The sequence below is a fragment of the Peromyscus maniculatus genome, chromosome 19, assembly GCF_049852395.1.
Source record: "Peromyscus maniculatus bairdii isolate BWxNUB_F1_BW_parent chromosome 19, HU_Pman_BW_mat_3.1, whole genome shotgun sequence".
NCBI classification, from domain to species: Eukaryota; Metazoa; Chordata; class Mammalia; order Rodentia; family Cricetidae; genus Peromyscus; species Peromyscus maniculatus.
Genome location: NC_134870.1, coordinates 12,126,079 through 12,151,382, shown reverse-complemented (window position 1 = coordinate 12,151,382; position 25,304 = coordinate 12,126,079). Strand labels below are relative to the sequence as shown.

General features: G+C 38.1%; 1 protein-coding gene across 1 annotated transcript in view; it reads left to right on the top strand.

Moving 5' to 3' along the window:
* Ccdc178 (coiled-coil domain containing 178) overlaps nt 1-25,304 on the top strand; it is a 348,053-nt gene that overhangs the window by 300,530 nt on the left and 22,219 nt on the right. The window contains exon 22 of the mRNA XM_042264107.2: nt 9,256-9,390. Coding sequence (XP_042120041.1) covers nt 9,256-9,390 — 135 coding nt within the window. The remainder of the gene's footprint in view (nt 1-9,255; nt 9,391-25,304) is intronic.

Here is a 25,304-nt window from a genome sequence, read left to right as displayed (position 1 = left end):
AAAGGAGGCAGCCTGTTTTTTGTTTTTTGTTTTTTGTTTTTTTTACCAATAATGTGGAATTCAAAACATGCTTCTCCAATGGGAGTAAATACCTCACTGTGTTTGCAAATAAGAAATACAACTAGATGGTCTGAAATAATTTCATTTTCTCCCAACATAAATATCCTTCATAACATTTCCACTATGACCACCCACTTTATACCCACAAAGTTACCAAGTTCCCTAAAGGATTTGGATGAACTTCAAACTTTCTGGTGCCAGGGGTGTGTTGATTTGTGCATACAAGTGTATCCTCCAGAAAATCTGCAACCCTTGACAAGTGCCACTCATTATCATTGCAAAATAACCACTCCCATTTCTACCCCAATGCCCTTTTAATGGACTTGAAATTCATTGGAACACTTTTTAGATCCAAAGCAAAATTGAAAGAAAAATATAAAGATGTCTAATGGACCCTTTCCTAGATATCTGTGAACAGTCCTGTAGTATCAGAACCCAAGAGTAGATCAGCACACTGGTTACAGTTGATGAGTGATTCCTGCTTACAATAATCAAATAAAGACCAGAGTTTCCATCAGATCTTCTGAGACTGTGGACCACAGCCCCACAGGGTGTTTCAAACCAGAGGTAATGTTTCAAAAATCTGATAACAGTAAATGTATCTGAATGTACAACAATAACTATTAATTCTGATTGAAAGCACCAGGAGCCTGAAATGTTTCTGCAACCTCGGTTCTGAAAACACAATCCATGTGTTTTGCATTATGCATGTCATCATGCCACACAGTGCCCTCACCTCTGCATGAAATATCTGAGCCTGGGTCCAGCATCATTATATGTTATGACCTGCAGCATTTTTATTATACATACAAAGTCACCTGCTCTTATAACACCCTAATGGTTCAATTATGGAAGACAAATATTTTTAATACATTCCAACTGTCATTTCTCATCATAAATAACATCAAATATTAATAATATATCTTTTAGTAATATCATGTTAGAACACAAGCACCTCTCATTAGTAGCAAATTTATTTTTGTTGTTAATGAGTGCTAATTATTATATATAATATAATAAACATATACATTATATAGTATATGTATTATATAATTTTGTATGTGTGTGTATATATATGTACATATATATATGTGTGTGTATATATATATATATATATATATATATACTCTAGCGCTATTTACTCTTTAGTATATGGATGTTCTGTGGTCTTTTTATCTACCACCTTGTTCATACAAACCTACTTTTCCACAAAAAGTGTAATTTTGCAAAATACATTTCTTATATAGTCACCTAGATTACCTATCTTTCCATTAGACCAGTGATTAACAGATAGTTTCTGGGTAAAACATAGATCAAAGGCTGACCTTCACCTTTGCCCTCCAGTTAGAATGAGCCCTGCCATGTAGAGTCTTCTGTTTTATTTTTTTTCTGTTTGTTTTGTTTTGTTCAGTGTTGGTTTGTCTTTGTTTTCTGGAAATGCGATCACAGTTCATTGTTGGGATAAGTCACATATGGTATTTGTATTTTAATTGAAAAGTCTCTTGTTATGTCTGATTCTTGAAGGCAGAAGTTCATTAAAAGGACACTTCTTATTTCCTCAAAATATCCCTTCTTTTTTTCCAGTGTTTGTAAATTGCAAAAGCCAGTTGAATTATGTGCTTTGTGGAGTTAATTTTTGGCACCATATGTCTCTAAAAATCATTTAATTTTATCTAAGGCATGGTTGCAATGATATTTATGTTCCATAATCCACAGACAATTTAAGAAAAATTTAAATAAAAACATATTAGTCTGTTACTGTCTCAATATAACATACAATTTATGCACAAGATTACAAATGAATTTTGATATCTGAATTCTGTTTTTGCCTTTTAAGACTAGGAAATTAAAAATCTTAGGTTAGTCTTTAATTTTGTGAAATAAATTATAAAATTACTATTCAAGAACTCTATTAATGGTATGGCTTGGAATAGAAATAAATATCTTAAATCTTAAACAATTTCTGAAGCATCTAAAAGTTGTAATTCTTTCGGTAGCAATATAAATTCATTAAATATTTTTGGATAGTTCTTTTATTGTAGGTAAGATAACACCGCACAGAAACATGACTAAAATCTTTTTGTACAAAAAACAATCCTGGTTTATAAGTCAGCAGATGGTCATGTGTAATAGGATACTGTTTTGAAAGCCAAATTATAATAGATTCTCCAAAGCAAATGACTTCCAGCCACAGAAAATGGCTGGTGCCTCCTCGCAGAAACGTCAGCTTAAACGATGGTTCTTATTTGTTAATAAAATAATTCAGAACAGGATAAGTTAAGGGCATATGTAAATAATGAGTAAGTAAGCATGTGCCTGTATCGTCCCTGTCCATGCAGACGCCAGCTTTTCATGTTTGAATGAATACAGAGCTTGTGTCTCCCTTCCCCTGTGCTTCCTAATGGGAGCCCCTTTCTTTCTCAGAGTCGACCACCAGCGCTCCTTCAGCTCTGCCATCCCGTTTTTACCTTAGTTCTGTCTTATATAACAATCAAGTTACTGTACACAGCATTATTTTTCAATTTTTAAGCATTCTATAGTGATGTACTATACATAGCATTTGAAGGTCTTGCATTTTTATTTTATTTTAAAGACTAGTAAGCATTGGGTTATAGACATACCTCAGACAGTTGTTCATGACCCCAGTGGTAGAAAACTAGGTTGTTTCAAATTTCACCATTTTAAGCAATTGGTTTTGTTTTAGTTTGGTTTGGTTTGGTTTTTGTGCTTTGTTGTTCTTGTTGCTGCTGCTGCTGCTGTTACTGTTCCTTAAGAGGATATGCTGATTTTTTTCAGAACAGAAACTGTGAAGTGTCATTGTACATTACACCAATAGTCTACGGAAAAAGAAAAGAAAAAAAAAAAACCCTGATGATGAGCCCCAAGGTTTCTGATTCTGTCGATCAATGCGGCCATATATCTAGAAAAAGCTGAGCTGATGGTGATACACAGGGTCTCAAAAAAAAAAAAACACTCAGAGAATTCTGATCTAGAACCCATATAATGTCTTCAACTTTTGCACAAAATGGCAAGTTGATCCCCACAGTCTTTGTGGGAAACTATATACAAATCTGCACAGCTTCCTGGATATTTACCAATCCAGTGAATCTGGAGCATATTGATTTATTACCTACCATCGAAGATGAACACATATGACTTAGTTTGAGCTATTATTGCTGTGATGAAACATCACAACCAAAAGCAAACTGGAGAGGAAAGGGTTTATTCGACTTACATTTCCATATCACTGTTCATCAGAAAGAAGCCAGGACAGGAACTCGAGCAGGGTGGGAACCTGGAGGCAGGAGTTTGAGTATAGGCTCTGGAGAAGTTCTGCTTACTGGCTTGCTCCTCATGACTTTCTCAGTCTTCTTTTTTATAGAACCCTGGACCAACATCCCAAGGATGACCCTACCCACAATGACTGGGCCCTCCCACATCAATTACTAATTAAGAAACTGCTCTTCAGGCTTGCCTACAGTCCAATCTTATTGAGGCATTTTCTCTGTTAGGGCTTCCTCACCTCCAATGACTCTAGCTTGTATCAAGTTGACATGAAACTAACCAGCACAATAGACCCCTTATCAGCTTGACACACAAACACATCACAATTAAGTCACAACCTTTCCTTTCTTATTCATCTCCAAGACATCACATTAATAGGAACATCACAGTAGAAAGTATTCCAATTTTTAAAAATCCCACAATCTTTAAAAACTCACACACATAAAAATTTAGTCTCTAAAATAGTCAGTCTCTTTTAAAATTCAAAGTCTCTCAACTGTGGGCTCCTATCAAATCAAAAATAAAATAAATACTTTAATACTTTCTTACTTGAAGAGAGAAGAACCAGGGTAGAGTAACAGTCTCAACAAAGCAAAACCAAACTCAAAAAAACACAAACAACTCTAAGTCCAATTATGTGGGATTCACTCCTGATCTTCTGGGCTCCTCCAAGAGGATTGGGTCGCTTCTCCGGGTCTGTCCTCTGAAACACACATAGCTTGTCTTCTAGGCTCTGGCTGGCTCCACTTCACTACTGTTGCTATCCTTGGTGTTCATCCCATGGTATTAGCATCTCCAAAATGCTGAGGTCTTCTGCAACTGGGCTGCACTTTCGCCAATCGCCTGTCAAAGGCTCTTTTCATGGTGCAAAGCCTCAAGTTTTCTCCATGACCCCTTCAATGTGGGGTTTCCACTGATATTCCAGTTGCACCCCCACCGATGGCCTCCCCTGGCCTCTCCCAGTGCCAAGCCGCAGTTGCTCTCCATGACCCCTTCATGCCTTCATAACCAGAACCACCTGGATGATTCTTACACGACCAAGCTTAGGTAACAGCACAAGGTACAACCTTAGCTACCTCTGGAACATAGTTTGTGAGTGCTCTTGGGAAACATTTCCCAGGAGATCTTACTCTAATAATGTTGGTCTCTTCTTAATTACCGCCAGTTTTTCATCTCCAGCTGACCAGCATTGATTGTCCCCGTAAAGCAAAGATTTTACATCAGTGGTTCTGGTCTCTTTTTATTATACAATTGGCTTTTCATCCCCAGATAACCAGAACCACAGGTTCTCTACACAAATGGCCCAGCAGAACCTTTGCTTCCCTCTGAAACTTCGCAAGCCAGGCCTCCATAGTCTGCGCTGTTCTCAATATTCTTATCCTCCAAGCTGCTACAGAACAGCCATTGAGTTCTCAACACTCTGGATTTTCTAGTCCAAAGTTTCAAAACCTTTCCACAATCCTCCTAAAAACATGGTTAGTAGCACAATCTCGGTACTAATTCATCATAGTTTAGGTTACTATTGCTGTGATGAAACACCATGACCAAAAGCAAACTGGGGAAAAAAGGGTTTATTGGGATTACACTTCCACATCACTGGTCATCATTGGAGGGAGTCAAGACAGGAACTCAAGCAGGGTGGGAACTGGGAGGCAGCAGCTTTCTAAATTAAGCATCTATTTTGCTATAAAAATTTTGAGATTATAATTATACCATTTCTCCCTTCGCTTTCCTCCCTCCAAACCATCACCGCTAGCACTCCTGGCTCTCCTTCAAAGTCATAGTCCCTTCTTTCACTAATTATTGCTGCATGCATATATTTAGATGCATAGATTTCCTAAATTGAATCTGCTCAGTCCATATATGTTACTCGTACGTATAGTTTCAGGGTTGACCACTTGACACAGGACAACAAATTGGTGTGTTCCTCCTTCAGGGTTGACCACTTGACACAGGACAACAAATTGGTGAGTTCCTCCTTGAGGAAGGCCGCCTCTTTCCCTTCCAGCTTTCCTCAGTTGCCTATAGTTCCTGTGTGGTTGGAGCCTGCGGGCTCTGCTTCTTCCAGTTGGGCTGTCCATGCTGTTGTATTGTTTTTCTCACCCTGGGCAGTCACACTGATGAGACTTTGTGGGTGCAGATTCTGACACTACTAGGAAACACAATCTCACAGCACACTCCCCGGTCCTCTGGCTTTTACAATCTTTCTGCCTCTTTTCTCACAGTGTTCCCTGAGCCTTAGGTGTGGGAGTTGTACTGTGTATGTACCCACTGTACATACTAGGCTCTACAACTCTACATTTTGATTGGTTGTGGTTTTCTATAGTGGTCTCTTCATAAACCTTCAATTCTTTCTTGCTTCTGTCTGGTAGTTACGAATTTTCCCCAAACTTCAAAAATGTTGATGTATTCTTTCTGGGTTGGTTCTTAATGACTTTCTCTACTTGACGGACTTTAAAGTGTGCTCACATCTTGATAGACTTAAGGCCGCTGTGGTAGTTTCAAGCAAGAATACAGACAGATGAGTAGAAATAGATCAGTGTCCAGCTGCTTCTTCTCCTCGGTTGGTTTGTGGGCATGAGAAGCTTTACCATCCAGCCTCGGTGTTTAGAGAAGTCAAGGAGTCCCACTTGTGCAAACTCTGTTGCCCATCTCTGTCTTATTTCTGGCTACTACAATATTAATTTATCATTCCCTGTGATAGGCAGGTTTTATTCATGGAGCTGTTTCCAGTACCCTGGCATCTCTTGGGGAAAAGGGTCTTCTAAGTGCTAAGCTAGCTCTCAGATAATCACATCCTTCACATGCAAAGTATACTCCAGAAAGAAACATGAAAAAGCAGTATTTTAGCATATTTTCACAGTCTGTGGAGTTTGGTGTTGTTTGGTGGCACCAGGGATCAAAAGCAGGGCCTGACACATGCTAGCATGCCATCTAACACCATGCCTTTCAGTGAACTATCTGATGCTACCTGATGAGGCTAAAAGAGATCACCCCAAAGTCACCCACTTAAAACAGTTATTTCAGGCTTAGTACTGTGAACATTCATTGTTCTGACTGTGTATAACCTATTTTATGTTTAAATGGGGTCTGCTTCCAGTTACTTTTGTCTTGAAAATTTCATATTACAATAATATAACAGAGCAACCTGTAAGTACACAACTCAATAGAAACGTGGGATATGTGAGTAAAGTTTTATTCATTTCCTATTAACATCTGACAGGTGTAAGTAAGTACTCATTTCACAGTACAACCTATTTTTCAAGCCATCTATGGCTCAGATCTGCAGCACTTAGCTTGTCTGTAGAAATCTTCATGGCAACCCTTAACCAGAAACCACAACTGAATGTCAAGGGCAAAGTGGGGGAGGGGAGTGGTTGGATTCCAGTCATGATGACGTCATGGTTTGGAATATGAGCTCTAAGTTAAAAGTAAACTCTTAAAAATATTGACCTCTAAACAGTAGGCAGGCAGAGGGGCTGTGTGAAGGAGCCTCCAGCAGAAAGCCAGAAGCTGTGATCTACTCAGGAAAAAAACTAAGAAAACTGAAGAATTATTTCTGTCAAGAAAACTTTGTTAAATCTACATAGCCTTTATCCCCCCACAAAAGATCTATTTATAGATAGGTTTTGATTAACATGTTACTTTTATTTATTATTATACAGCCACTTTATTGAGAATATTTATCTCAGTCTTTGGCCTATTGAACCAGAATAAATGTGTTTTAACACATATCAGTGTGTTTTAACTTCTAGGTATAATATTCAATGATGAGTTACTGTACAAGCCAAGATAATTTCCTGATAATTTTAGTTTATTAAAAAAAAGTAAGACATTTTCTACCCTTTTCTCCATCTCTGCACTTCAAAAACCAACTACCCTGTCGGCCAGATCATATTGTTCGTTAGGATCAAGTGCGATGTCACAAAGTTTTCAGAATTTGTGTTAAGAAATAATTCTGCAGGACCTTTGGCATTGTTTCTTTTCCTGTGACTGGTTCCAGTCAGTTCTCCCTGGTGGATTCTGTAGCCTTGTCCAGTTCCAGACCATAGTAACTTATAATTTAAATACAGGGCTCTCGCGCACATTATTTTGATACAAACGGACAAGTTGTTAAAGTCATTGATGCATACCTTGGATAAGGCAGGGCCAAGGCTAACGTCTCCATATTACTACACAACTTTAATACCCATCTCCTCCCCGTGTCCTTGCCACAGTTATGAGAGTTTCACTGGGACCATCCATGTACTTGTGTGCATATCACATGAAATCTAACATTTCCAAGTGCAGTACTGAGTATATCAACACACAGTTCACCACCTGCCGTTAATTGTCTGAATTGGCTTATGTTACACAAAAGCAATTTTTAGGAAAAAATGCACTAAACTTCTTTTCCAAAGAAGTGGTGATCTTTAATTTGCTGACTTTACTTTAGTAGCCTGTGTTATCCAAAATTCCTCCAAATTCATGCTGGATTATGTAGTTCATCATCAACTAAGTACAGATGTTTTTCTAAGGGCATTTTTGTATGAACCCATAGCAAATGAACCCATAGTAGAGCTTTCATTTTTCTGTGAACTGAGCCTAAATGTATGTGTGGCTTTTGTTTGTGTGTGTGTGTGTGTGTGTCTGTGTGTCTGTGTGTGTCTGTGTATGTGTGTAGGATGTAACAAAGCCTAATGAGATTATTGATAATAAAAACTCACAGACAACATCAGGCATTTAAAATCACTTTATCTAAAATGTTTTGGTGACTATACACAACAAAGATTTCTAAAATTCAGGCATGGTTTCTTGGATGTTTTTCAAAGTGTCTCATTCATGCACCTCTGATCCTAGAACAACCATAGTTTGACATGTTTTACTGTAATTGTGAAGAGATATTCAAATGAATTTGGGGTTTGTTATAGATTTGTTTCTTTCCATTTTGCAAAGGACACTGCGTATTCATGCTATCAAACCCCAAATGAATTTTCAGTGGCAGAATATAGTATGTGACTATTTGGGCCTTTTGTAAATGGAGTTTATTATTAATTTTGTTAGACTTATCTCTTTACAACATAGACTTATCATAGTAATTCTAACAGAATGCTAACTGTTGAAAGAAAAGAATTTCTTGTCTTGGCAAAACTGCTGCTTTTCTAATTGAAGCTGTTGATGGTTATTATATTAAACTCCCTGGTATGATAGAACCCATAAGAACATTCTCCTTCTCTCTGCAGGTCCTGAGTTAAATGTGCCGCTTCTAAACATTATATCTTTTGTACTTTAATGTTGACATGTTTCCATGTCACGTGATCAGAGGGAGGCAGATTAACCGGAGTCCTAGCTGGAAATTCCCTCCCTGCTTTTTTCCCTCTCCTCCACAGTTGATGGCTAAGTTAATTCTCCTTGGTTTTGTCATGCTCTGATGCACACATCGCCAGCCATAGGAAGCTTTAAGAGGAAGAAAAAGATGCAGTGATGTCCATCAAAGTTTTCAGGTTGCATTTTTTAAACTTTGGCTTGACCTGATGTGTCATTCAAAAAAAAGCGTCAAAAGATTTTTTTTTTTAAACAGAAAGGTTCAATATGTCCTGAGGCTATCGGTTTTGAGTTAAACTGGGTGAAGTAGAAATATTTTACTCATCAGCTTCGCAGTCACACAGTTTGCTTCAGCGAGAACAAAACTGCTGAGGCATTTAGAGAAAATTAACCCCCCATCCTGGCGGCCAGATGTGACTGGTCTCTGGCGAATGCACATGAGTGGGCTGAAAAATCAAGAGACTGTGAAATTCCTGTCAGGTCCGTACAGTACGGAACGGGCCATTGGCTGCTTTCTATATTTCCCTCCATCATTCTTCTTGAACAGTGCCATTAATTTCCTCTCCTCTCCTGACTTGTGTTTCTTCCCCTCCCTGTCGCCTTTAGCTCTGTCAGCTGCAAGACAAGCTGGACAAGCAATGGCAGGAATACTTCAGACTGGTGATCCTTTTTAACCAGAACCGGCTGGAGAAGTTCCAGGGAGACTCCCAGGACAGCATTCAGAAAATATTACAAGTGCAGGTAGGTGACTGCAGGCAACGAGGCAAGATTATTCTGATCTAGATTGGAAAGCAAATGACGGGGTGCGTGGTGAAGCATTGAAACCATATCCCATCAGAGTTTTATAAATTTTTAACCTCTTTGATAGACTAGGGCTGCATGAAGGATGAATTTGGCAAGTGAAAACACATACCACATGCCATGCATACTTTGAGGGAATAGGGAGATCGGACTGATTTATCTCAAACCTTAGAGAGGGTTTTTATACATACATTCTATTAAAAATGTGTTTTCCAGCCTCCAAGCTTTCTGAACACCATTCTGCTGTGTGGGGGAGCAGGAGTGGGGGGATATTCCATTCCATACAGTGTGTCTTCTTCATTCGTTTTCCACACTCTTTGAGACAGAATCTCTCACTGAAATGCAGTCTGGAGCTCTGTCTGGGAGAGACTGGCTGGTCAGTGACCCTCAAGTATCCTCCTGACTCCACCTCCCCAAGAACAAGGTTTTAGGCACATGCCATTGCGCATTACATCAAGAAATTTTTCGTTCCGTGAATGCTGGGGATCCAAACTCAGGCCTTCATGGCTACACACGAAGTGCTTTGCCAACACTATTTTGCTTTCAGAAATGTTCATGGGGAATTTTCCGGAGATACTTTGATGCCAAGTGTACTTCATGTCTGTCTTGTCTTGCCTTTGTCTTGTCTGCCTATTATTGTTTTCCTTCTGTTTGGTTCATCCTTCTATGTATGGTGGCGACTCTCTTTGAAAACTGTGACAGTTGGGCCTAGAAGTAACTGTGCTTCCAGATGCATGTGACATTTTGTTGCCTGTGCTTGAATCTGGAAAAGCATTTAATGACCCGCTGGTCTTTATGAGTCTGCAATGCTTGAGAAACCCCTGCTGGTCATGTGAAGACTCTTGGTAGGATGTTACTCAAAGTTGTTTCAAGCTAACGTTTTACCATTGAAAATGTCATAAAGTATGTTAAACATAACACCCCAAAGGAAAACACGTGGAACTTTATTTTAAGAAGAAACAAGAGAAAACAGGATTACCTGTTCCATTAAACACAGGGAAGCGTTGTGATCACTAGAAGCACAGGAAGTAGCATTGTCAGTGACAAACACCAGACCCCAAACACATGTGCTTTATGCTGCTTCCAACTACAAGAAAAAGATATTTTTGAAAGAATGTCCACAACTACTAAGCAATTTCAAATTCCTTTTTTCTTGGTATCTATTTTTATCATTTCCTTTTGAGTAATGTGTGTGTGCACACTTTCCATATTGGTTCTATTAAGAATGAGTTATAAAAAAACTGAAATAAAATGGAAGAAATTAAAGTTTTAGAAAGTGATATCTGGTACAGAAAAGCTTAATGGAAATTAATGCACAAAAGGCTGTTGCATTGGTTTAGAATTCAGAAGCACCTTGTTTTCATTTTAAAAACTTTGTTAACATACAGCATATTAAGATACAGGTAGAAAATAAATAGATAATCATTAAAAATAAATAAAACATAAATGTGGGTGGTTACTCACTGTGCTTCCCTTTTCAAGTTTTGATGGTTTATGGGTGTTCCAATGACTTAGTGTCTTAGTAAAATTTCTCCCCAAATATTTATGTTCTTATAAATCCTACAAATTGTAAATTCTCACTGTGACTTATGGTGTGTTTGCAAAGACTGACAATGCCATTTGAATATCTGTGAGGTGAGTGCTTACCCATAGCCTTCAAAATAATCTTTGTTCTTACTTACTGTTAGAGACCCACCCTCATGTTCTTTGACAACATTGATTTTCAGCCGTCTGTGTTTGTGGCTCTGAGTAATCTGGAAGTGAAGGGATGGCCTGGGACAAGGAGAGAAACTCAGATGGTGTCTAGAGACATAGCAGGGAGCTTGGATTTAATGTATTTTAGGTGGGGGAGCAGTGGCTGCATTTGTTTCCTCAACAATGGATGCCTTGGGTTTAGAATGTTTAAATGTTAACTTTTGTTAAGAATGAAATTGCAACTTCTAAAATCATGCCACAAAACCAGAGAAGCATACAGTCCTCCTGTGGATGTCAGATTTAAATTGGATAACATGGAGCACACCACTCTCCAGGACCTGCTTCTGGCCAGTCTTCCCAGCTTCAGCACTCTCGACGGCTGCCCTGTTGGTCTGTGGTCCTATTCCTGACAAAGCTTGCTGTCTACTTCCTTCTCCCTCTCCTACTTACACCCTCCCTTCTGCAGTATCCTTCTTCACCTGCCTGTTAAAAAAACATCTGACTCAGTGTTCTTGCTCTAAAAAGTCTTCCAAGCCAACCCTACCCGCTTCTGCCGGGTCGCTAGCCTCCATTGACCTTGGCCACCAGCTCTGTCCTCAAAATAGCACTCTAGCACTTCAGTTGCTGACACTCCATGCTTGCCACTGCACCCTCCTTTCTAGAAGTTTCTAAGATCCCACAGGGCTTTAGTGGGGGACAAGAACAGCATTCTCCCTCAGATATGTTAGGGGTATAATATTAAGTTGTCCACATTTGACAGTGATGAAGGTCTACCTTGGCTTTACTTTTTATGTTTGTCTAGCAAGCCATGATGGGGTCACCTAGCACATCTGCAGAGGAGCCTCTGGCTGTTGGGGACTCCATCTGATTCCACAGGACAAACATCACTTAACAGCTCATACACTGGCTTTCTATTTTCAGATGACTTGATCTCAAGGTCCACTCTGTGTTGATGTCGGGGAATCTAAATGTTCTCTATTTCTAAATGATTATTAAAATGATGCTGTAAGATATTAGTGAACTGCTGAATGAAAAAATCATCTACTGAACCTTTTGAAAACTAATTGTATATGAGTGATAGTAAATAAATGCAATTCAAGGCACATGTGAAACTGAAAAGGTGAACTTTGGTTCATCTTTGGAGCACGTTTTTTATTGCTACAGAAAAGCAAAGACTGCATGCAGATCTGCACTTGGCAGAAAACAGGGAGGACCAGATAAGCTTTTGATTTACATGATCAAGCAGAAGCCAGAGAGATTAATTTTTAAAAAATTAACCAGAATAAAGAATTGGTATATTAGACTCTGTAGCCTTGTGTGTGTATATGTATGTGTGTGTGTGTATGTGTGTGTGTGTGTGTGTGTGTGTGTGTGTGTGTGTGTGTGTGTGTGTATGATTTAATTATATTAGTTGGCCGTGATCTTGATAGGACTCAAAGTGAACTTCTACAATAAATAAATAAATAAAAAGTTCAAAGTCTAGCACCTATATAAGATGCCATGTTTCTGGTATTGTTGGCACCTTTTTAGTCTTGGCCTCATATGTGTGAAACAACACGAAGTTCCATTTTTCCTGTAATTCGTTTTCTTTCTTGTTTTTAATTGACATAATCCCTTAGTGTGTGTAATTTGTCTCTCACATCTTATTTAGCAAATAACCTGAGCACTGATCGATCACTCAAAGGACAGAGATGCAGCCAACACATGCAAATGTGACCTTGGACTACATAGGCAGGAGTGCATTTTTCTGAAAGGATAAGTTCCATCACCATTTTTCCTAGGTTTGATACATGTGACGTAATTTATTCAATGTAGGAAGCATAGTTGAGGAGCTATAATAAGAGCAGTAATAAGAAGGATGGGGAAAGAGGAGGAGCATGAGAAATACAGGTTGGAAACACAGAACAAATTGGACTGAAAGGTGAGCACCTAAGGACTGAAATACAAGGTTACCGTATGTTTTGCTGATCTCTAAAAGCCAGCAACAGGACCAAAGGATAGCAAAGATTAGCAGGCCGCTTTGGGCCCAATAGGAATTCATTTTCTACCCAAGCATGCACTGCTTTTACTCAACCAGGCAGACACAATCAGGTGGAAAAGGGAGGAAGATAGTGCAGATTTTTAGTGGGAATCAATGTTTTGAAACTCAGCTCAGGGCAGCTGCTCCTCCTACAATGCCCCTATGGCCTCTGCATTCATGTATTTGGTTTATCAACACCCCTTCACCCCACAGGATGCCAGAATTCTCAAACTGGAAATCATGTCTTTCTTGTTCATCTTTTTTCCACCTAAACTAATTATGATTCTCAAAACATCATACGCAGAAGAATTTTGAGTTTGTGTATTGATCAAGATTGAATAATAAGCTTTAAGTCTTCCTTTCAGCTCCTGGTGCCTACAATCTTGCATTCATAAATAGAAATGTTCACTATTTCTTTTTCCAGGAATTCTGATGGCCCAGAAATAATGTGTTTAATCATTTACAGACATACCTCATATATGTATGTACATATATATCCCAATGCACACACACAGAGGGGGGAGGAAGAGAGAGAGAGAGAGAGAGAGAGAGAGAGAGAGAGAGAGAGAGAGAGAGAGAGAGAAAAGTACAAAATCACTAGGCCACATAATATAACAGAATACCTCTGTGCAATATTTATGAAGTAGAATAAATTTGTGTAAACATGCATTGCAGATTTAAATTATGAACCAATATATTACACTTGGGTATTGACAAATTGAATAGATCTTATTGGATAACTTTAGGTAGTAATATATAAAAGATATTCTAATATAGTTAGAATAATTTAAGAATATTTTCTGAGTCTAGAAATAGTTATCACTACTAAGCTATCTGAGAGAAGGCAGTATCACAAAATTGGAATAATTCAAAAGATAAAAAGGAAGGACAAGCATAAAAAAATAGAAAATATGGGTAAACATTTAATTATTGGAAAACTATAAATAGTTCCACAATGCATTTTGAAGCTACAGATTTGCAACTTAGTCATAAAGGCAAAATCTACATTATTTAGAAGTTATGTATTTAAAGCAAATGGGAATCAAATAAAAAAAAACATGTAAATCTCACAAGACCCCACTCTTGATGAGCAACTATGGGCAGTTGATGGCTGCTGAGAGAGAGAGAGAATGAGAATCAGTCTTCTGTGGTGGAGGAGATCCCTGATAGATTATCCAATATCAAGTGGTCAGCCCTAAGTACATGTACATATGAGCAACATTAATGGACCCTGTAACTTTCATAAATGTGTGTGTATGTGTGTGGGTGTGTGTACCAATAACTATGGAAGAAGGCGTTTTGAACTTGCGAGGATGTGAAAGGGACATGGGAGGAGTTGAAGGAGAGGAAGAGGAAATGATGTAAATATAGTATTCGTGTATGAAATTCTCAAAAGTATAAAAAATTTAAAGTTATAATCTAAAAAGAAACAGAGAAAGACAAAAAGTATTATTATGTTCAAAATAGTGTGTTTATTGTAGATAAAAAACATGTTAAGACATATCAATAACAAACTTTAGAATATGTGAAATTCTAAATATAGGGTTGAAATCCAAATAAAAATAAATGAATCCCCAATCAAAATAGGAGCTATTTATGACTTCTACAATTTTTATTTAATATATTTTGAGAATTTCATACATGAGTACTCTATTTACAACCTTTCTCTCCTCTCTGTCTTCCTCCCAAACTCCTCCTATCAATCTTTTTCATATTCATGACATCTTCTGTAATAATTATTGTTATAAAAATGGTACCATATTTTTTTATTGTGAGCCTAAACTTTAACTGCTGAGCCACCTTTCCAGCCCAAGAAGGTCAAGAACACAGCTCACATAATCAGCTAACCAGGGCTCGTAGGGGCTCACAAAGACTGAGGTGACACCCAGCGAGTCTGCATGGGTTTGAGCTAGGTCCTTGCATACAAGCTCTGTTTGTGTGCCTTGGTGTTCTTGTTGGACTCCTAACAATAGGAGTAGGGGTATCTCTGACTCCTTTGCTGGCTTGTGGGACCCTTTTCCTCATACTGGGTTGCCTCATCCAGCCCTGATATGAGGGTTTGTGCCTAGTCTTATTGTAACTTTTTATGGCATGTTTGATTGATATTCCTGGGAGGCCTGCTCTTTTCTGAAGGGAAATGGCAGAGTTGATCTGGGAGAGAAGGGAGGTGGGGGTGCGGGGCTGGGAGGAGAGGAGGATGGGGAAACTGCAGTTGGGGTGTAATGTATGATAGAAGTATGTATATAATAACATGAGTATATATAATACCATGAAATATATTATAAATATAATATATTTTATACATTACATATTTTAATATCTTTTTAAAGGATTACCAGTTAGCCCTTACAAAGCAGAACAGAAACTGATATAAGGAAAGCTCTCAATGATGAAGTCATTGTTACTATCATTAAAGAATACTACCATTCCTTCTTCAAAAAAAATTGTATCATGTATCAAAATGCAAGGATTCAACTTTAGAAAATATATCCATGTTACTTAATATAAACAATAGTCAAAAGGGGGACTATGTTTTTATTCAATATACACTAAGCAGTAATTGATAAGAGCAACAATGTTACTCTAGTAAAGCAACAAAACAATAACAAAATTCCCTCAGTTTCATATGTTTTATATAATATAAATGAATCAGAGACACTATGTAAGAAAATGTCAAAATTATCATTATTGTCATTATGATGTTTCTCTTATGAAGAGAAAGAATAAGCATTAGAATATTTACATGTATGTATCTTTATTTGCTGTGTGTGAATGTTTTGTCCTCATGGATATAAGTGAACATAAGGATCTGGTGCCTGTGGAGTTCAGGAATAGGTATCAGAGTCTTTGGAATTGAGATTTCAGATGGCTGTGGGCTGCCATGTTGGTGCTGGGAACTGAACCTGGGTATTCTGCAAGAGCAGCCAGTGCTCTTAACTGCTGAGCCATCTATCCACCAGGAAGCATTAGGACTGATGAGACAGGTGTTTAAAACGTCAACCTGAAACACAAAGCTCCTAGGAATAAGCAAAGAAAATGACAGCTCAATCCTTTCTGAAAGACCCACTGAGTAACACTGAAAATATAGAAATAAGCAAATATATGTCCTTTCATAGCATTATATTGAAAAGTTGCCAATGTTTTAAAATGTCAAATTTTAAAAGTTCATAAGTTTAACAAAATCCTACTCAAATCCAAACAAGATTTTTCAGTGAGGCTTGAGGTGATTATAAATAAATCCTCAAGAGTAGCTTTGACACTTTGTAAGAAAAATAAAATATGTCAAGTTGACATTGGAAATTTATACCAGTTGGTAACGAAACAAGTCAGAAGGCTGTATTCATTAAACGAGAAGACCTTGTTGATGCACAAAGACCTGTAAAATGTGACACAATAATCGGTAAACTTCTCTCATTAAACAGTAAAAGCATACATACAGTTATATATCACCTCTGCCTTTTATGTAGAGAGAGACCATGGTCAATATCATACAAATGTATCCTATGTGTCCTAATAAAACTTTATTTACAAATAGGCAATGATCCTAAGAATCAGGGAAAACCTCACATGTGTTTGGACATTCAAATATAAACTATTCACTTGCTGGCTGAGGTGTAAAGTAGATTCCCCAAACATACACAACAGTATATTTTATAAGATAAAGAATACTTGTCTGTCTCTACACTGCATAAAAGATGAAATATTGTATCATGCTTATTTGAAATTACTTATATCATGCATATACATCTGAAATTACATATGGTCCTTAGCTGCCTTGTGAGTATACTAGAAAGTGAACCTGTAGTAATTAGAGTCATAGAGCAATTAGAATTAAAATATCTGTCATATATATATGTGTGTGTGTGTGTGTGTGTGTGTGTGTGTGTGTGTGTGTGTGTGTTAGAAAATTGGTTCAGCAGTAAAAAGCATTCATTTAAATCAGTACAAAATGTATAATGCAATGGGAAAATTGGAAAATTTCAGAAAATACTGCTAAATTGCATACATGAAACAAATGCCCAATAGCAAACGCACTTGAATTACACACCTTTAATCCCAGTACTCTGGAGACAAAGGAAAGTGGATCTGGCCAGCCTGGTCTATGGAGCAAGTTCCAGGACAGCTAAGCTTAGGCAGTGAAAGGAACCATTGAAAACAGAAAGCTAGTAAAGACATAATTGAACAAGAGGGCCATGTTTCAGCCCATGTTGGATATGCCAGAGCCATGGGATAGCTGCTGAGGAGAGCTGCTAACAGGGAGTGGAAACTAGCCTAAGAGAAAGAAGTACATTGCAGTCAACAGAACTGAAAGGAGGTGGAACTCTTAAGAGCATTTTGACATCAGACATGGAGATGCAGAGTTTGGAGTTTGTCCAGCTTGCTTTTGATCTTGCTTTGGTCCGGTATTTCCTCCTGATGCTCCCTTCCCTGCATTTTGGAACAGTAATAAATATTCCTGCCCCATTATATGCTGGAAGTATGTGTTCTGCTTTTTTATTTTGATTTTACAGGGGATTACAGATAAGAGATGGCTCGAATCTCAGAAGAGATGTTGAACTTTAGACTTTGAAGTAAGTTTGAGACTGTTAAAGACTATGGAGATTTTTGAAGCTGGACTGAATGCATTTTTGCATTATGATATGGCTCCAAGCCTTTGGGGGCTAGGGAGTAGAAAGTAGTAGTTTGAAAGAAAATGCCCCCCAAAAGAAGTGGCACTATTAGGAGGTGTGACCTTGTTGAAATAGGTGTGTCTTTATGGGTGTGGGCTTTGAGGTCTCCTTTGACCAAGCTATGCCAGTGTGGCACACAGTTCACTTCCTGTTGCCTGCAGATCAAGATGTGGGACTCTCAACTCCTTCTCCAGCACCATGTCAGCCTGCATGCTGCCATGTTCCACATTGATAATCATGGTCTAAACCTCTGAAACTGTAAGCCATCCCAATTAAATGATTTCCTTTATTTAAAAAATGACTAAAAAGCAAAAAATACATTTTCGATCTTAACACTTTCACGGTTTTTGAAAGATATTGACAAGTGATGATAAAAGTTCAGAGAAGTAAGCTTCTATATTTTATCAAGAGCTTCATTTTTTTCTGTTACCAAAATGCAAACTGTGCATCCTTCCATTTCAATTTTTACTAGAGAAATATCTTCGCACATACAACTGCACACATAAACAAAAGCACACCAAGTATGTCTCCCAAGGTCAATGTACTTCATGAAATGAGGTATAAGCCCTGTACATAGTAAGCAACTTGCTACCATAACTCAAACCCTTCCCTTTTGTCTTATATTAAAACTATTGTAAAGAAATTTTGAATATGCAATTAATTCTTTCAGTGCTTTATTGTTTTCTTCCAGGACTTTATTGTTTTCTTCTACTTTATTTGTCCTTTCCTCTAGTTTTTTTATAGCATTCTTCCCATTTTTTTTTTGTCTTTTCCTCTATATAAGCCTCTACCTTCTTCGTGATATTATTCCTAAGGCTGTTTTCTTCTGCTTCTTCCAATTTTTGAGGTTCAGATCTAGATGTTGGAGGCGGGCTAGGTTCTGGTGATGCTGTATTGCTCTTCATTTTGTTGTATGTACTTCTGCCTTGACATCTGCCCATCTCCTTGTGTTTCGTTCTTGGTCTTATCAGCACACTTGGTTCAGACAGAGCTGACAGATTCAGGAAGTCTCTTTCCCTTGTCCAGATGGGAGCTCTCTTGTCCAGATGGGAACTCCAGAGCAGGATGGGAGCTCTTGTCCAGACAGGAAGTTTGGGGCAAGATGGGCGCTCTTATCCAGAAGGGAAGTCTGGGGCAGGATGGGAGCTCTTGTCCAGAAGGGAAGTCCAGGGCAGGATGTGAGCTGGGGGCCAGTCTCTAAGTCTCTGAAAGTGGCTGGGGTCTGGGGCAGATGGGCGTGGGGGCAGGATGTGGAGATTGCAGGGTCTGCCAGGGGTCTTGGAGAAGGGGAGCCTTCCTGGTAGGGCTAGAAGGGAACCTGCCCGGTGGACAGAACCTGAGGCCAAGTTGGGCAGGTTTCCCTGGAGTGGCTGGTGCCCAGGGATGGGGTCTAGGCTAAGCCCAGACACTCACCTCTGGTCCAGAAGGGAAGTCAGGGGGCAGGATGGGAGCTGGGGGCCGGTCTCTAAGTCTCAGGAAGTGGCTGGGGTCTCGGGCAGATGGGTGTGGGGGACAGGGCGTGGAGATTGCAGGGTCTACCAGGGGTCTTGGAGAAGGGGAGCCTTCCCAGTAGGGCTAGAAGGGAACCTGCCCGGTGGCCAGAACCTGGGGCCAAGTTGGGCAGGTCTTCCCTGGAGTGGCTGGTGCCCAGGGATGGGGTCTAGGCTGAGCCCAGACACTCACCTCTGGTCCAGAAGGGAAGTCCGGGGCAGGATCTGAATATGCAATTAATTCTTGCCAAAAACTTTCCAACTGTTCATGAGCCCATTTGTACTTCACAATATTTTTACATGCACAAGCTTACAAAGCAAGGCTTGGTGATGTAACTCTGTAGTAGGGCTTGTCTGGCATATGTGAGGCCCTGGGTCCCACCCTCAGTGCTGTGAATTAATTGACCAATTAATTAATTAATTAATTAAATCCTGCAACTCCAAGTTTTACACAGCACTTCAAACTCATAGAAATTCAAGAAACTCCATCTAGGTACACAACACTGCTGGTCATATAATGGAATGAAAGAAATGCTTGGCTGAGTTCAATTCCTTTGAATCCTCTGCAGCTTTTAAAGTATGCATACGCATAGAAACAGAAAGAATTAAACAAATGTTCTTAGTTAAAACAGTAAAATTATTGAGTCACACTTTAGCCAAGTGTCTTCCTTTAGCTGTAAAATCAGCATTCCATTCTCATCACAAACTGATTATTGCTAACAAACAAATGCCTATTGCCGAAAAATCATTTCAGATTCAGAAAATGGTGTCTGAAAGGGATTTTAGCTCATTTCTTCATACTCCTACCTTTAGGACTTACTATCTCATTATCCTTCCCTGGCAAAATTATGCCTCTGGAATGTTATTTTGATTGATATTGGGGGAGTGAATTACCATAACGTACCGAAGCACTGAATTCACTCCCTACTTACTGAATGCAAGTATGATACACACAATACATATTGCAGTCCTTGATCTTTAGCCATCTGAAGCTAAGTTAGGGAATATCAGTTCATTCCAATGTGTTTCGTAGGGCCTGATCTGTGAAAGACACTTTAATATACACTGGGCGGGGAGGTCCATAAATACAAGGGACAATCTCCATCCTCGAAGATCTGTGATCTCCCAGAGAAGGCTGGCACATCCCATTGTATAAGTAAAATTAAAGGCAAAGAGAGTTCAGTCTGAGAAGGGAAGAGAACTTTCCTCAAAGGAATAATTGCTAAACTAAATCTTAAATATTGAAGGAACCAGCTCCATAAGATATTACGGAATAATTAGTTACAAGGTTAAAAGTAATTCAGTGTGGGCAATAACTGTTATGGTTGGCTAGAAACCAGAGAGAACTGTTAGGTCTGAATTCAAAAGAGTATCTTTGCCAGAGGTGAAATCTGGACAAAACCTCTAGAAGTAGCTAGATATAAAAGGAACAAAAGCATGGGATGAAGGGAAGTGAGCAAATTCAAACACAGGGGACTCGGAGTGCTAGATTTACACAGTTGAAACTTACTTGCTATTTTGTTAAGAAAGGACTCATGTAGCCCTTATAATGCGTCATTATTCTCAGTACTTTGTGCACTTTAATTAATATAATTCTCACAGAACTCTATGACATACTGTCATAGTAACCCTATTTTATTGAAAAGGAAACCAAATCGCAGATGGGTAGAGCATGTTGTTCAGAATCAATATGTAGTAGTAGAGGCAGGTTTTTTGGTAACTGGACACCATCTCATAGCTACACTGTACTGGAAATTTTCTCTGTGTTACTGAGATTTCATTATGTCAGAGGAAGACAGTGAGAAAAAAAAAAGAGATTAAGTCATCAACAAAGCCACAGTATTGGCTATTTAAATTTGGCATTCTGGGAGAATACTATATTTACTCAGTATTCAGCAAATCATTCATAACCTTTCATTTCTCAACCCAAACAGTAAAATAATAGCAAATAGTAAAATAATTTGCTTCTCAGGTATCTTCATAGTAGTAATACAGTTCAATTCATCATCTACTAACGGGGCACACTTAAATCATTAAAATGTATAAAAATTGATGTGATCATTGAGTTAAAATATTAATTGCAGATCACATTAATTCAAAAATCCCTCCCTACCCGAAACATATATACATAAAACTCACATTCATTTTTATTATAATCAACTCCTGGAAACCAAAGATAAAAGAAACAATCATAGAACCAATTCCACAGAATACAAAATTAAAAACTAATTTTAACACTGCATTGGAAACAATGATGGCCAGAAAACACTAGACTATTTCTGTGGGGCTAGCTCAACAAACAGAAGGCAAGAGCAGTCATCTCTAAAGGAAAGAATCCTTCAAAGCTGATATATGAAAGAAAAGATGGTTACATTGTCAACATTCTCTGCTTAAAGGCTTTAATAGGTACAACCTCAAATGGCCTGCCTGTGACAGTTTTCTTTATATAATTTCAAAAATTTTTGCAAATGTTTAAGTGAATGATTCTTGACAACAGTTATGAAATCTTAAAGGCACAGAGGTATGTATCCTTCTCCAAGTCATATACACATTTCCTGCTATAGTTGTCTAAAAGCAGGTTAACTTCAATAAATGATTTTGAAAACAGCTGAAAAGCTGGGAAGAAAACTTGAATCTAAACCTGAAGGAAGGAGAGAGGTCAGATATAACAAATAATTGAACAAACACTTTTAAATTTTAATTTATTTAAAAGACATTTAAATACTAAAACTACCACCATGGTTTAGGATTTGTAGCATCTATCTATGAATGCAACATAAATGGCAGCCATAGTGTGAAGGATGAGAGGAGAAACAGAGGTGCTCTGGCCTACATCTTAAATTTAACATGAAATAGTATGATGTTACCTCGACAGAAACTCAGTGACACATGTCGAGTCATATTGTAACCCCACACCCCAAAAAGAAAGAGATAAAACAAAAATACCAATAGAAAAACTAGCGCAGAATACTGAAAAATATTTGATAAATCTACAATAAGGAAGAAAAGAAAAATCAGAAATAAATACACCCCCAAAAGTAGTCAATTTTGAGAAAAATAGAAAGCCGGTGGCCCTAAACCCAAATATACTGAATTTTATATTAAATATAGATGGAATAAAAACTCCAATTGAAAAATAGATGTAATTACAGTAGATAAAATGTCACTCAGTTTTATAGTGCCTAAAATGACAAAAGTGAAAATTCTTGAGAATGAAAGGATAGAAAAATCACACTGTCAACACCAAGCATAATACAAGTGGAGGAAAATAAACCTCACAACTAGAAATAATACCAGGAATAAAGAGGGTCTCCTTCTAAACAGAAGGAATTGGTTAAACAACTATCTATAACAACCCTAAATATGTATGCATCTAATAAGAAGGTTTTAAAATATATAGTCAATATACTAAGAAAGCTGAAAGTAGAAATAAAAGGATCTCACTGACAGTGTGATGTCCCAGTGCTCACCTCTGTGTAATAGGCAGAACGTGAAGATTTTTAAAAACATGAATCATGGAAGATTTGAAGGACCCTGTCAACTAACTTGACCTAACAGATTTGGAGAATGCTCCACACAAAGATAGCTAGAAAATTCATCTCCTGTGGTACACATGGAACATCCCAAGCACAGAGAATGTGCTAGGCTGTAAAGCAACTCTCCAAACACATTAAATGATCAGGACAGTAATGGATATGTTTTTGTTTTTGTTTAGCACAATGGAAAGATTAAAAATAAATAGATATTTGGAGGGAAATCCCCTAAATGGTATAAGCAACTCACTTCTGAAAATGAATTACAATAGAAAACATATAATATCAGATGATATTTTTAATAGAATTAAGACAGTCCAAATAAGATTAGCCTCATATAGTGAAACTGGAAATTCATACTGGGTAAAGCCATTGGTTTTTTGAGAGTGGATTTGAAAGTCTCTGTGAGCAAAGCATAGGGCTTGGATAGAGAAGAGTGCAAAATCAGGTTAGGCGAATGATCAAGGCCATGCCACCAATGGGTCTCCCTTAAGGAATATCTCTGTGGCTTAATTAATACCTAATTTAGCAGTCAGCATTGAGAACCCAAGAGAGGTCCTGGGAATATCCTGGGTACATAAGTAAATTAAGCTCTTGATTGCTAATGTAACCCAGCCTACTTTATCCTTTATATGCTGATTCTGATGTTAAATTTTCCCATTCAATTTACTCAAGTTCCTCTTCAGCCCCTTAAACAATACACTCTTATTTCCTATTCCTTCTCAAAATGCTTTCCTTCTCCTCATACTCCATGGTGTGATTCTCGGGGTTTTCTTAACCCCTTCTGTCATTGGACTTATGATTCTAACCTCTCTCCAAATATTAGAATTATTTTATCCAGTAACATCTAAAGTGCCTGTTGGTAACGATGATAGATCTGCATCTCCCATTTGAAGACAGATGAAGCAATAGTGTAATTCCAATGTTGATATCTCAGATAAAAATGCATTGACCCCTTATCCTGTTTAAAAAATAACACTCATTAAGCACAAACATATTCTTTTCTTAAAATAAAGTAATAAACTTCTTATTGTTTTTATTAGAAAGATATGTATGGTAAGTCTTCTGTACTCAGCAAGAACAAAGGAAACAGCATCTTAAGTTGTTTAATTCACTGTTATGTCAGCAGCCCATTATTCAAGTGGAGGAGCCATGTCAGTGGTGTGGGGGAGATGAGTTCCTCAAAGGCAGAACTTTGAGTTTGAAAATTAGTGACTAATGGAGCATATCCAGTAGGTATTTTTCATACAACTTAGCATCATCATGACACAATGATGCTGCTTTGATGTGAGATTAACCTGGACACACAATTTTTCATTTAAAAGTATCAAGATTCTACAACAATGAGCACTGCCATTATAACAAGAGTAAAAGGTTAAGATGGAAATTCTAGAGAAAGAAAAATTTGAACAGTAGCAAGTGAAACAGCCTCGGCATACACAATACCAAGTTTATCATGGGATCATTGATAAAAATCAGGGCAATGAAGACAATGACTCAGTAAACCTTAACAAGGGAAGAGAATGTTACAGAGTTAAGATGAAGATCTATCTATCTATCTATCTATCTATCTATCTATCTATCTATCTATCTATCTATCTATCCTCAAAGTGTGATATGCTACATGTGCTCTCAACCCACAGGATGGAAGGAGTTTTGCTGTTAGTTATTTTATCTTTTTAAAGAATTATGTAGCCGGGCGGTGGTGGTGCACACCTTTAATCCCAGCACTCGGGAGGCAGAGGCAGGCGGATCTCTATGAGTTCGAGGCCAGCCTGGGCTACCAAGTGAGTTCCAGGAAAGGTGCAAAGGTACACAGAGAAACCTTGTCTCGAAAAACCAAAAAAAAAAAAAAAAAAAAAGAATTATGTATATACTATGCTTGGAGAAAAACATTTGTAATGGAAACACGGAAACACCTTAACTTGGAAAGTCCATATAGAACATCTTCCCAAGCCATTCTTAGTAATGAAATGAAGTAAAGTCCAAGCAAACAAAAACAATAAATGTACCTTACGTTTGCACAGTGTGTTCCAGATGTACGAAGCCCTGATCTGTAATGGTAACAGCCACTCCTGGCAGAAGAGACACAATGGGGTGAAAAGAAGGTGGAGGTGCTTGGGCAGAGACTCAGGACTAACAGTTGACTGATGTATTCTTGAGCTGAGCATACTGTGATTTCTATGCCTAACCCTTCTTAATTTTAAAAGCTGGCCTTGGATCTCTTCAAATTGGGCTCCAGATTTGAGTCATTCTCCTCACAAGTCAACCCTGAGGGGAAAAAAAGAAATGTCATGGGCCTATACACTGAGATCTCAAGTTGTGACAGTTATGTCACAAGAAATACTGAAGGACATCATATAGACCTCTTTGTTCCTTGATGAAATATGGACCTGCTTCAGATGTGACTTCCTGATGCTGCCTACTTCAGACATCCACCATTTTA